The sequence below is a fragment of the Symsagittifera roscoffensis genome, chromosome 3, assembly GCF_963678635.1.
Source record: "Symsagittifera roscoffensis chromosome 3, txSymRosc1.1, whole genome shotgun sequence".
NCBI classification, from domain to species: Eukaryota; Metazoa; Xenacoelomorpha; order Acoela; family Convolutidae; genus Symsagittifera; species Symsagittifera roscoffensis.
Genome location: NC_087064.1, coordinates 51,537,702 through 51,550,808, shown reverse-complemented (window position 1 = coordinate 51,550,808; position 13,107 = coordinate 51,537,702). Strand labels below are relative to the sequence as shown.

General features: G+C 35.5%; 1 protein-coding gene across 1 annotated transcript; it reads left to right on the top strand.

Annotated features, from left to right (window-relative positions):
- The first annotated feature begins 8,389 nt into the window (after positions 1-8,389).
- Positions 8,390-10,549, top strand: LOC134842106 (uncharacterized). Its single transcript, XM_063858293.1, has 3 exons — positions 8,390-9,105; positions 9,289-9,508; positions 10,103-10,549. Exons 1-3 carry the CDS (start codon positions 8,790-8,792, stop codon positions 10,353-10,355), a joined length of 789 nt encoding a protein of 262 aa, XP_063714363.1. The 5' UTR covers positions 8,390-8,789; the 3' UTR covers positions 10,356-10,549.
- The last annotated feature ends 2,558 nt before the right edge of the window (positions 10,550-13,107 follow it).

Here is a 13,107-nt window from a genome sequence, read left to right as displayed (position 1 = left end):
TGGATCATTCTTTGGCCAATTAGTGCAGTCTTCTCTCTTATAGACGCTTGTCAACTCCAATATTCCTTGTCAAATCCAGTATTTCTAAGCAGATAACTCAAAGAAAATTTGGCCAGTACACTTAAAAATATAGAACAGTTCGTTGCCTTAAACTTGTCAGTTGCTATAGGTAAGCGCCATAATCTGAGATTGAATATCCAATTTCTTTTTGATACATCCAATTTCTTTTTGATTAAACCACGCCGAGGCGTATAAAAGAAATATTTTTCAAACTGTCTTTCTACACTGCGCGAGAATGAAAACGCACCAGCAAAATTTCGATGAGCCAAAGAAAGTTTCCCGAGTAATTTTTTTTAACAATTAGCAAAACTTACAATTTGACAATTTGCTTGGAATCAAATTGTAGAAAAAAGTTTTTGGACCAAAAAAAACTATAAATGGCCTGCATTTTTTTCTTGATTCATTTCATGGCGCTAACTTTATTACAATTCATTTCATGGAGCTAATTTAAATGCCTTATTTCATACCGTTTCGTTCGCCTCGATTCATTTCCTGGAGAACTTTAAAATCGTAATTCGTTCACAGTTTGTGAAAATCCTTTCCTCTTTTGACCACTATACTGAATAAAGTTGAAGAATCAGCACTTAAACCTACCTTTTTTATTTGGATCAAAACTGGGTTTTGATCCAAATGAACCTAGGGAATTTACCTAAGGCTACTTTGCCCAAATTTGTAGGGGTTCAAGATTGCTAAACGACCCGTTTGCGCTCAGTGCCTGATATACTTTATTCTTTTCAACACAAAACGAGTTCACCCGGCCTAAATTTTGTTTTCAATTGAAGTGAGGCTAGCCATTTGTTCTTATTTAATACTCTTGCCAGAGCAAGTATGTCTGGTAATCGGGAACTAGATTTTTTTTCTAAATAACTTTTCTTACAAACTTTTGAGAAATTGATCTTGCTTTTTATCATCAAACCGTAATAAATCCAACGCCCTTCCGACATTGACTGAAGGTGATAAAAATAACTTTTTACCCTACGGTCTGGTGTTCGGAGCCCGGTCGGAGCTTGTTTTTTTTCATCGTCTGAAATTGAAGTTTTTTTTGGGAAAAATTTGATAGTGGGACTGTAGTTAATTGGTTTGCTTATGTTATTTTCTCGTCACATCGCGGATTTTTTTTTCTGCGCTGCAAGCAGTTTTTTGTAGCCTCAAGTGTCGTTGAACAACTCCTATAGTTTGTAAAATATTTACCTTGACTATTTTATTTTCTTTTTTTTTGTATTTATTCGTTTAGAAATTTATTTCAGTTTAAGTGATTTTGGCTTCTATTTGTTTATTAAGGGAATTTATTTTGCATTATATTAATGCAGAAATTGATTTTTATTCTCTTAAACAAACCAGGTCGGTTGAAGCATATTTTTTAATCGCTCAATTTTGCTATGACAACTTCTTTGGATTTTTTTTTGTGTTTGGATCAATGCGCGTCTAACCAAGTGTTTTCGACTTACTGAAAACTCAGAAAAAAATCAAAAACAATATTTTTTCAAGCTAGTGCTTGTGTTTTTTGTCTGGTTTTCTAAAATTGATTTCAATTTTCCAAAAAAAAATATTTTCAAGTGTTAATCAAAATAATTTTTCCATTTTTTTGTAGTTTGCAATCGTACTTTTTCCTTGTATCGCAGCTTGTGCGAAGTTCCGCCTTGCCTCTGTGTTTTATCTTGCATATACAAAAGGGAAATTTCAAAAACTTTGATTTTTTTGAAGTCTAATTCGAATTTTTTTCAAATTTTCAGCCATTTTTATGTGTTAACCGAATTAAACTTGGAAACGGTTAAAATTTTGTGGGCATCTTGCTATTGTGAACAGCTGAGTATTTTGATTTCAAAATCTCAAAACAGAAATACTCGAAGCCTAATAATGTCTTTTTTTTCTTAATTCAGTTGCATTACAAATGAACGAGCTCACAATTTAAAACGAGAAAAGCTTTAATGGTTTTTGGTGTCAGAACGTTTTGGTATGAAGGATGACAAAAAAAATAAATATATGATTCAAGAACTTGTCTTTTAGGAAAAAGCTTTTACTTTTTATGAAGGAAACAAACAACTCGAGTTTAGTAATGGAGATTTTGAGCAATTTTTACAGCAATTGCTTTGATATGACTCAACTTTTCAGGGAAGAAAAACATAACTCTGATAGCTTTAATAATCTTTATAGTTCCGCTAGAATGGTGAAAGCAACTTAAGAGCTATTAGAAAGTCTTGCCACTCTGGAGCCGAAACTAATAACTCTAATTTTTGCACCAGGTGCGCTGGTTGAAACCTTTTAGTTTGATCTTCGGAATTGTTGCTCCGGCCTTAAGAGAAAATGGCCAAAAAATCCCGCTCGGTTGATTTTAGTGAATTTGGTATGGTTAACGTGAGAGATATTTTTGCTGTTAACGCGTCAGCGGCAATTCATTAGTCCCAGAACGTGTTCAAATTTGAATTGATGTGAGCTATGCTGTGCGTCAAATTTTTTCGTACCATCTTAATACATGTAATTTCATCAGTTCAAAGCAAAAGTGTGCCAAAATTTATCGTACCACTTCAGAAATGTTCGAAAAAAGTCAGTAAAAAACTTTATTTCCTTTTCTCGTAACACATGATAAGAAACGACTATGCAACGATGAGAATAGAGTTTTAACATATTCAGAAAGATGCGAGTGCATGTGGTCTACGGCTTCAAAAACTCTTTCTTCCAGTTCCTGTTTGTTTTTTGGTTGCGGACCATCATAAACCCTTGAACTCAACATGCTCCATCAGATATGATTTTCAGGTCCGGGCTCCTGCTTAGCTAATGTAGAAGCTCGATTCTCGTCTCCTCAAAAAAGTCCAAACTTTTTTTTGAAACATGAATACTGCAATTTTCTTGTCGCAGAACGAAACCATCGGGGAGAATGTCTTTCCTTAAAGGGACGGCAGTGTCTTTCATAAGCTTGATATAGGCGTCTGAAGTTATTTGACCAGATACCGTTTTGACAAAAATGTGACCGGTCGAAAAAATCATAGCCTAGACAATTAGGTAATCACCCCCACATTGACGTCTATTGAGGTGAACTTGATTATTTTCCTCCATCCAGAAACACCAGTTGTCAGGTCCGCCTAGATTAATTGTTTTTTTTTATCCGTAAAGACTACTTCACTCCAGTTTTTTGGTTTAGTCAACCATTCAGTGCAGAGGCAAACTCGATTCTTTTTCTGTTCTTTGGTCAAAATTATCGTGAACTTTGCATTTTTGTACATATATGTCATTCTTGATAAAGCCCGATGAACCGATCTTCTGCTGGTTTTGAGGGCTGTCTCCCTCAGGATTTTTGAGGCTGTCACCCTTTCTTTGCGTTTTTTCAGTAGATCAATGCATCGTTTTAAACACAATTTTTGAAGCCAACAGCCAAATGCTTGGGTCCCCGCTTTGCTTTCACTCTTGAGTAGTCATTCTCGATCATATACTGCACTGTTGATTTTGGTAAATTCAGTTCTTGGCTGATTCGGAGATATGAAAAACCATTTGCATGTTTTTCTTTCGCTAACTCGATAATCTCGCGTGAGTGCATGTCAAAAACTGAACAAACTGTTCTCGCCTGAGTTCATGTGAACAGAACCATTTGCGCGCATTTCGTGGCATTTTTTAACAAAAATCTAAAAGTACGAAAAAATTTGGCCAACTTTTGTCTTTAAACAAGTGTTTACCATGTGTTAGGATGGTACAAAAAATTATGACGCGGAGTGTAGTTATAATAGTTGTGATATATACTAGACGTTGAATAAATCATTTTATAGTTGTTCAGGCGCGTGGGTGTTAGAACAAGAAAGTTTATTTTAGGTTTGTGTCGTTAGAGGCTGTTAGTTTTAGGATTTATGAAACGTATTTCGTTCGACCACAATGACGACATGTTTGTGTTCGGGTGGTTTTGTTTCTCAAGATCTTTTTCGACTCTTTTACTAGCAATTTTTGAAAATGCTTTCCAAATCATTCAAAAGTTATTGTTGTTCAGGGCTCACTTTCAAAAATATACCCCCTGTGATCATTTTTCGTGAAACTATAGGGCCTTCAAGTTTGGCATTTTGGCCAGTTTGGATTCGAAAAACGTGCGATATATTTCGAGCACTTAGTGCGAAAGTGGAGATTTTATCCATCTTAGAATTTGTTTCAACTTAAATGAGTGCATGCTATTGATTCAATTATTTACTTTTTTGCAAAATATGACATGGTTGTTTAAAAAAATATGCATTTTGTGGTTAAAAAAAGTTACAGAATACTTGCGCTCGGGATTGTTTTTTGCTTCAGACGAATTTCGACTTTCAAACTAGCCAGTTTTGACGGAATTTTTTAAAATATCATTCAATAAGTATTGTTGTCCTGAGCTGTTTTTCTACATTTTTTTGCTGCGTGAGAGCATGGGAAAGTTTTTTGGCCCATGCATGAAAAAACGCACGTAAAGTCTAAATACAGGCGATTCAAAAACTGATGAATAAAAATGCTAGTTTTTCTACTGAGACTTTTCTCTAATCTAGCCAGCACAGCCATAAAATAATTAAAGTCGAACAGGTTCATATGTTTCTGACCTTCATTTGTGTTAAATTTTTGTAAAGTTATACTGGTTTAAAGATTGCCAATTTGGCAAAGATAGGACAGTTAATGCGCGATACTTTTGAGCACTTAATGCGCAAGTGGAGATTTAATCTGTCTTGGAGTTTGATCCAAACTGAATTAGTTCCTGCTATTGGTTCAATTGAATACAATTTAAAAATCACAATGTTCTTTATATAGCATTTCACGTCATTTTTTTCCGACGTTCCTAACAAAATAGCGGAATATTTGTGCTCGGGTGGGTTTTTTTTCTTCAGACAAATTTTGACGTTTTAACTAGCCATTTTTGACGGATTTTTTTTTTATATCATTCAATAAATATTGTTGTCCTGATTTAATTTCCTATAATTTTCGCTGCGTTTTTTGGCCCATACATGAGAAAACGTATTTAAAGTTTAATTCCAGGCTACTCAAAAGCTGATGAATAATTATGCTAGTCTTTCCGCTGATAGTTTTCCGTAATCTAGCCAGCACGGCCATGAAATAATTTGATATCGAACAGATTTAATTTTTTTCTGACCTTCACCTCTGATCATTTTTCGTAAAGTTATGGGGGTTTAAAGCTTGCCATTTTGGCCAATTTGGGACAATTAACGCGCGATATATTTCGCGCTGTTAACGCGTAAGCGGAGATTTAATCCTTCTTAGTAATCGTTCGTAATTAGTTGAAGGAAGCTGATTTGCCATAATTGATTTGTTAACTAGGAGCGAAATGTATCACTTCGCATTTAATTGGCGTTGGGGTGGGGGGGGTTGTGATGAATTTCACAAAAAATCTCAAATTAAAAAAAAACTTCATTTTTATTTTTTACATTAATTTTTTTAAATGCTATTACTGCTCCATGGGCCGTAAGAGGCATTCGTAACATTCAGGGCCTCGCCTTGATACGAGCAGTCTTGTTTCATTTTTTAAAATTATTTCCATCTTTTTTTTATGTTGAACAGTACTCCATAGTGCCTAAAAGGCAGTTGGAACAATCAAGGCTTCACTCTGATACGAGCAATCTTGTTTGTTTATTTTAAGAAGTGAAAAAGCCACTGTATGTCATTTTGTTGCTCTAACGAAGCCAGAAGGTCCCTTCTGATGGTAGAGAACATAACCTTAGTCAAAGTCCATGTCACTTGCTTATTCTTTTTCATTGAAATGCATCCTCGTATGTGTCATGAAATATATTTTTTAAGCTCAGATTTGAATTCGAATATTGAAGCATTGATAACTTTCCGCCGTCCTAAAAGCGTCCAAAAGAGAACTTGTGATGGAGCTAAGCATCATTTGATTCTCAATTGAAGGTCAAATTTCATTGGCTGATTTCTAACCAACCGCTCCCCACCCCCTAAGTATATCTATCAAACTCGTGCTTTTATACCGTGTAACTGATGGTATTGTATTGGCTCTTTGTTTGAGTCATGTAACCACAAACATACTGTCATAAGTGTCTTATGCTCTGTCGCAAATTCGAGATACTTTTGTAGATTAGTTCGGTTTTACGAATGAAATGTATTTATACTTCTCAACGACCTCGTTTCCAATCCAATGTGACAAGGGAGCATTCTTACTCTACATGAAAGTGGACCCTGGTTGATTCGCAATTTCGAACTATTATCAGTGATGCCAAACAATTTATTGCCCTTGTATCTTCAATGAAGATAGAATTGTTATAAGAAAAACTTATATGTTATATTGGTTGAAATGTTTTGAACAACTGGGATAAATAAAGGCAAACAAGACTGCTCGTATTAGGGGTGGCGTGTCACGGAGCCGAATACCCGGATAGCCGAAAAATAAATTCGTTCCCGGATAGCCGAAAAATAAACTCGTTCCCGGATAGCCCAAAAATAAGTCCATATTTTCTCCCCCTTAAATCAATTTGCGGAGGATACTGTACGGTTGATCCGATCTAGGATTTGCTCGAGGTGATGGGGTGACAAATGTTTTTGAAAAAGCAGGCCAAAAATGCCGTTTGTAGGACTTTTTGAAAAGATTTGACCAAAAAAAGCGTTTTTCAGTGCGTGCTCCCCTTTAAACTTAGTATATATTGAAAAATTTTAGGGTTTGTCGGCCGAAAAGGGACTTTTGTTGTTAAGTAATTCAATGAGAGTACAAAAAATAGCCAATCCAACCTCCTAAAAATGTTCAGAATTTTGTTAGCTAACAGGCTGCAGAATTTTGAGGCACTTTTTGGCCAATCAAAATGCGTCTCAATTTAGTGAAGAGTTTTCTAATTTAATTTAATTAAAACTGGGAAGTTTAGTTTTTTCGGCTATCCGGGAATGCGGATCCGTGGGTACGCACCGCATCAAGGCAAAGCCCTGAATGTTCCGACTGCCTTTTAAGGCTTATGGAGCAGTAATAACATTTAAAAATTCAATGAAATAAAACAAAAGAAAAATTTTTGAAAAATTTTCGAAATGTGAAATTTTTTATGAAAACCATCCCCCCACACGCCATCCAAAGTACAAAAGGATAGGTTTTGCTCCTTGTAACAAATCAATTATGGCAAATAAGCTTCTTTTAACCAATTTGGAACGAGTTCTAAGACGGATTAACTATCCGCTTACGCGTTAATAGCGCGAAATATATCGCGCGTTAATTGTCCCAAATTGGCCAAAATGGCAATCTTTAAACCCCCGTAACTTTACGAAAAATATCTTTTCGCAGGTGAAATATCTTTTCCAATTTGAGCTCAGGACGACAATACCTTTCGAATGATATTAAAAAAATTCCATCAAAAATGGTTAGTTAAAAAGTCGAAACTTGTCTGAAGAAAAAAAAACCCATCCCGAGCACAAATATTCCGCTATTTTCGTATCGAAAGTCGGAACAACAAGTCCGATATTTTTGTTCCGACTTTCGATACGAAAGTAACGGAATATTTGTGCTCGGGGTGGATTTTTTTCTTCAGACAAATTTCGACTTCTTAACTAGCCATTTTTGACGGATTTTTTTTTATCATTCGAAAGCTATTGTTGTCCTGAGCTCAAATTTGAAAAGATATTTTACCTGTGATCATTTTTCGTAAAGTTATGGGGGTTTAAAGATTGCCATTTTGGCCAATTTGGGACAATTAACTCGCGATATATTTCGCGCTTTTAACGCGTAAGCGGAGAGTTAATCCGTCTTAAAATCGTTCCAAATTGGTTCAAAGAAGCTTATTTGTCATAATTGATTTGTTACAAGGAGCGAAATCTATCCTTTTGTACTTTATATGGCGGGTGGGGGATGATTTTCATAAAAAATTTCAAATTTTAGAAAAAAAAATTTGCATTTTATTTTTATTACAATTAATTTTTTGATGTTATTACTGCTCCATAAAGCCTTAAAAGGCAGTCGGATCATTCAGGGCTTCGCCCTGATTTGAGCAGTCTTGTTAGTTTTTCAAATCATATTTTTTTGCTGCGTGAGAGCATGGGAATGTTTTCTGGCCCATATATGAGAAAACGCATGTAATGTCTAAATCCAGGGGACTAAAAAGCTGATGAATAAGTATGCTAGTCTTTCCACTGAGACTTTTTCCTAATCTTTTTCCTAGCCAGCAGTCATGAAATAAATTGAGGTCGAACAGGTTTATACATTTCTGACCATTACAAACTTTTTTCAATGAACTGCACCGACTCTGGTGTTTTTTTTATAGCGTCTAAAAGACAAAGCTACAAAACGAACTATGGTATAACTTATACGTCATGTTCACGAGAAATATCTCGTGTAATTATGGTACCATATCAGCACATGTAGTGATATATTTACCATTTAAATACCACACCAAACATACCATAATAGAATATCTAACCATTACCATGGTATTTTTATCAGCCGCACGATGGCTTTTTTCAATTTGCTACAATAGAGCGACCGTCTTTATTACTCTATTATTCTAACCACCTTCAAAAAAACTTTGTTATTGATTTTAGTTTTTTTGCTCTTCCTTCCGTTCCGAGTTCATATATCAAAGAGAAGCAAAAGAGTAAATCTGATTGTCAAATTGCCTCTTTTCCTTATAAATATCAAAAGCTGATATTTTTCCGCCCTGATAATATATCATTCTTTCTTGCAAAACTCGCCAATTCGCTCTTTTATCCTTTTACTGAAACAAATATCTGAAAAAAGCTTCGGTCAAGTTGCACTATTTGCTACGTGACATAACCTTTTAAATCCCAGAAGAATGTCGATTAGTGTTTTAAGTGATCCATCACTCATCACTATTTCCCTCAATCTCCTTGGTTTGAGTTTCTGTTTTTTCGCCCACGGAGCATCTCATCCCCTTTCATCTTTAAATGGGGATCTTCTCCGAACATCTTCCGAAACCTCGGAGCTTCAAAATTTGTCGCAATGGTTTCAAGCATTTTCGTATTTCTTGCTTGGAATGTGTGTATTTTGCATGTACGAGTGGCTGGTCCATTTCTTTGTGTACCATGGCTGGAAAGTCAGACTGACAGGGGTTGGATGGCAACTGCATATGCGCCATCATCATTATCCAGGTATGTACTATCAGAATGTAATTTCCGCTACTAAATTACGCTGGTAAGTAAGTTATTATTTTCTTGAACTGGTTTTTCACCAGAAAGTTAGCCTGGCTGTGAAGTTAAGTATGTTAGATTATTCCACTTTGTTCCATTGATAAAAACACTTGACTTCATAAAAAACGATTAAATTTTTTCCAGAGAAGCTTCTTCACGTCCCCCACAGTATATCGCAGCAGTACCTCTGGGTCGTCCTGTTCACAATATCAACCCGACTAATCTTTTTCTACCAGTCCAATGACGTCATCGCAATAATAGTTTCTGGCAATCTGATTGGTCTGTATCTGCATGAAGTGGCTCACTTGCATGCTCATGGACATCCGTTTCTAGTGGCACATATAAAGTTCCTCGAACCATGTCGGTGAGTAGGAGGCAGATCATTCATCAAAAAACCTTGTTGAAATCCAAGAAACTTTTAATCACAAGAATTTTTCTAAGCGTGTAGGTCAAACAAAGAGCACAAAAAAGTTTGAAAAGTCATAGATGGAAAAAAAAACTATTAGCGATTTTTTTTGATTTTGTTACTTTTATAACTGATTGATATTTTTTGGATTTTGTTGCTCATTTTAGAGTATGAAAATTTTACTTGAAGTGTATTGAGGTGTAGTTGCAGGTTTTTAGCGAGGATGGGGGTTTGCGGAATTTCAAAAAATTATTGTTGAAAATTTCTTTTTTGTTTCTTAGGTCGACCAAATTGTTTTTCTGAGCTCTCTTCCAAACCACTTTAAAGACCCTGTTTTACCAAACTTTCTGAGCCGCAGGCAAATTTTTGAAAAAAAAGGCCAAAAAGACACGTTGAGGCTATTTTTTGAAAGAATCAATTCAACTCCGCTTGCGAATTATAGCAAAAGTATTGCTAAAAAGTATGAAATCATAATAGAGCAAAACTGCAATAGATTTATTGAAGTCAACAATTTCCTCAGCTTTCAAACTTCTCAATCTTTTTTTTATGTAGACGCTATCACAGTTACCACCACTACTCATGCGAGGACAGCAAAGTGGCCTTCGGTCTAGTGACCCCCTGGGTAGATTACGTCACGGGCTACTTGCCCCCCTACCCCTCCGCCAGTCCATTCCACTGCTACTCCAAACACCACAACTCCTCATTGGCCAACACACTCACTCACCGACTGATGAGACTACCTCTTCCTGTTCCCTTCATGCACTGGATATGCATGTACAGTCTCTCACAAGATGGAGACTTCTGATTGGACGAGGAGAGGAAATATTTTGACCAATAGGAGAGCCGGAGAGTCCTCTTTTTGTCATCTAGTTTCATAAATCGGATATCTGAAACTATTTCGCTGTCGGTTAGATTAGTGATATTGATCAGTAATCAATCAAAAGGGAGTCCGGATCTTGTCAATTTTCCTTCCTATGGTACTTGGTAAAACATCTCCACCCTTTAAAGAAATAATTCAACGATTGAGAATTTGAATATGCTAATGTTGTATTTTGCACTTTTTCTCCTCGTTAACAAGATCCGGGAATCGCTTGATGATCCCCTAAAAACATTGCTACAAAAATAAGATTTTGATAGCTTACTTATTAAATTTTATCAAACAATTATTTTTGAATTGAAGCTATAGTTAGTAAAATGTATTCTTTGTATATTGCAAACACAAAACTGTGACATGCTGTTTTTAACCGCACCTGGATGTGTATAAATGGATCCAGACCTCTTTTTCGAGGGCGATGGGGGATGACGGTAGTTTAAAAAATTCAGTTGACCATTATCTGAGTCAACCATTTCGAAAACTTTTGTCAAAACCCCAGAACTATCAGATTTCAAAGCGTTGCATTAACACTAATACATGATGCTAAAATTTTGGAAAATTAACGAGATAAAAGGAACTGAAGAACTGTACGAAATGGTACAGACACCAAACTTGATCTCTTAATAATGTTCTTCGAGGTGCCCAAAATCTGACAAAAAACCCAACTTCAGCTTCATTTACTTACCTTTCTTCGAGATTGGTCGTGTAATAAAAACATTGACAAGACAGCCGATGAACAATAAAAATTTCAACAAAACAAATGATACATCAACTTATTAGCATTAGAATGCCCATTAAAGCTAAGCAAAACAATCATGAAAAGTAGGATAGCCGGTTGCTGTGCAAGTAGCACAGAAAGTCCCGACGCCAATATTGAGAAAAGCGGTGTGACGAGAAACCTGAACGAAAGCCTAGACTGTAGGCTTTTTGGAAAGCACTAGTGAATTGAGTAATTCAACAACAGTTTTCATTGAAAAATGAATACAAAAAATTGTAACTTATAAAAAACTCAATTTTTTATATAAAATTTTTATTATTCTGAAGGCGCTTAAAAAACTTCAAAACTTAATTTGTTGGAATGAAAACTAAAGCTTACAGCACAACTTGATTTAGACTGTTACAATCCTTATATTTGCGTGCTCGCTTGCTTCATTTAAACGAACTTAAATTAAAAAAAAAACAAGAATTTCAAACTGCTTTTGTTCAGCAATGAGGGTTTTTTTTTAATGTTGTTCGAACCACTACCAAAAAAACTTGAAGGGATATATCACTCAACCCCTTCTGATGATTTTCCTTGACTCCTAATTTTGTGCTAAAAAGAAAAAAAATCTACAACATACCTGAAGACAAAGCTCCTCTCAGTTTTCAGTGGTCAGTACAAAAAAAAAAACTGAAAAAATAACAACAATTTAACAAAATTTTATATCTTTTCTCCCTTCAAAAACTACAGCAAAATTATTTTCTGAAATGGACATGACATTTAATTTCAAACAAACTAAATTTACGTCATATGAACAAAAATAATTCCTTTTTAATCCTTTTATTCATCTATGTATTTGAAAAATTAATTGTCTATTCAGGGGGGTTTGGAGTTTCAAAATGTTTGTCGACTTTTTTTTATTAGGTCGTTCAAATTAATTTTCCGAGCTCTTCCAAAGCACTGAAAAGACCGTATTCAGGCCAATTTTTCTGCGCCACAGTACAAATTATGAAAAACAAAAGACGTTTTTAGGCAGTTTTTGAAAATTTTGACCAAAAAATCGCGTTTTTCGGCGCGCGCTCCCCCATCAAAATTAGTATACATTGGCGCCGAAAGTGCCTTTAGAACATTTTTAAGGTGCGTCACCAAAAATAGTGATATCTCAAAACAGTACAAAGGAGGGACCCTTTGGGTCGCTAGGTGGTCAAATCCCTGTGGAAGGGAGGGCGTTCCGCCTCCCCCCCGTTCCCCCCTAAATCCGCCCTTGCCTGCGGCACAGCAAAAAGTCAAATAGGGTCTTCATCGTGATTTACGAGAGCTTGGATAATCAATTAGGTCGACCGGGGGGTGTAGTTTAGTTAAGATTTGAGAAATATTCGAAAGTTTTTTTTTCAAATTTTCAAATTTTCGACTTTCAACAATTTTGATTATTACTTGTTCTTTTATTGTTCCGACTTTCGAAGAAGTTTTTTTTGGCGCAGGTTGTTTTTTTTTCTCCAGATTTTTCTCTAAAAAAATTAGCTTAAAAATTTATTGTCCGGAGCTCAAATTCAAAAAAAAAATGTTTCACCTGTGATCATTGTTCAAAAAGTTTGCGGGGGTTTAAAGGTTGCCAATTTGGGATACTAAACGCTCGATCTGGTTTAAGCTATAAACGCGTCAGCGGAGACTTAATCCGTATTATAAATTGTTCCAAATTGAATTGAGGCATGTTATTTGATCTATTTATTACTTTGCGATATGCTAAATTTTTTAAGTGAACACATCTCCATAGTCCTTCAAGGGCAGTCGGAACATTGAGGGCTTCGCCCTGATACGCGCACTCTTGCTTCATTTTGAGATATACTCAATATCTTTAACAGCAGCGACTAATTGAGCAAAAAGTCATAGGGTTTGAATTAGTCTTGATTTTACTTGTGTTTTCTTTTACTAGATTTACTTACAAAATTATTTTCCGTTGATTTCTGCGGCCAAGTTTTTCAA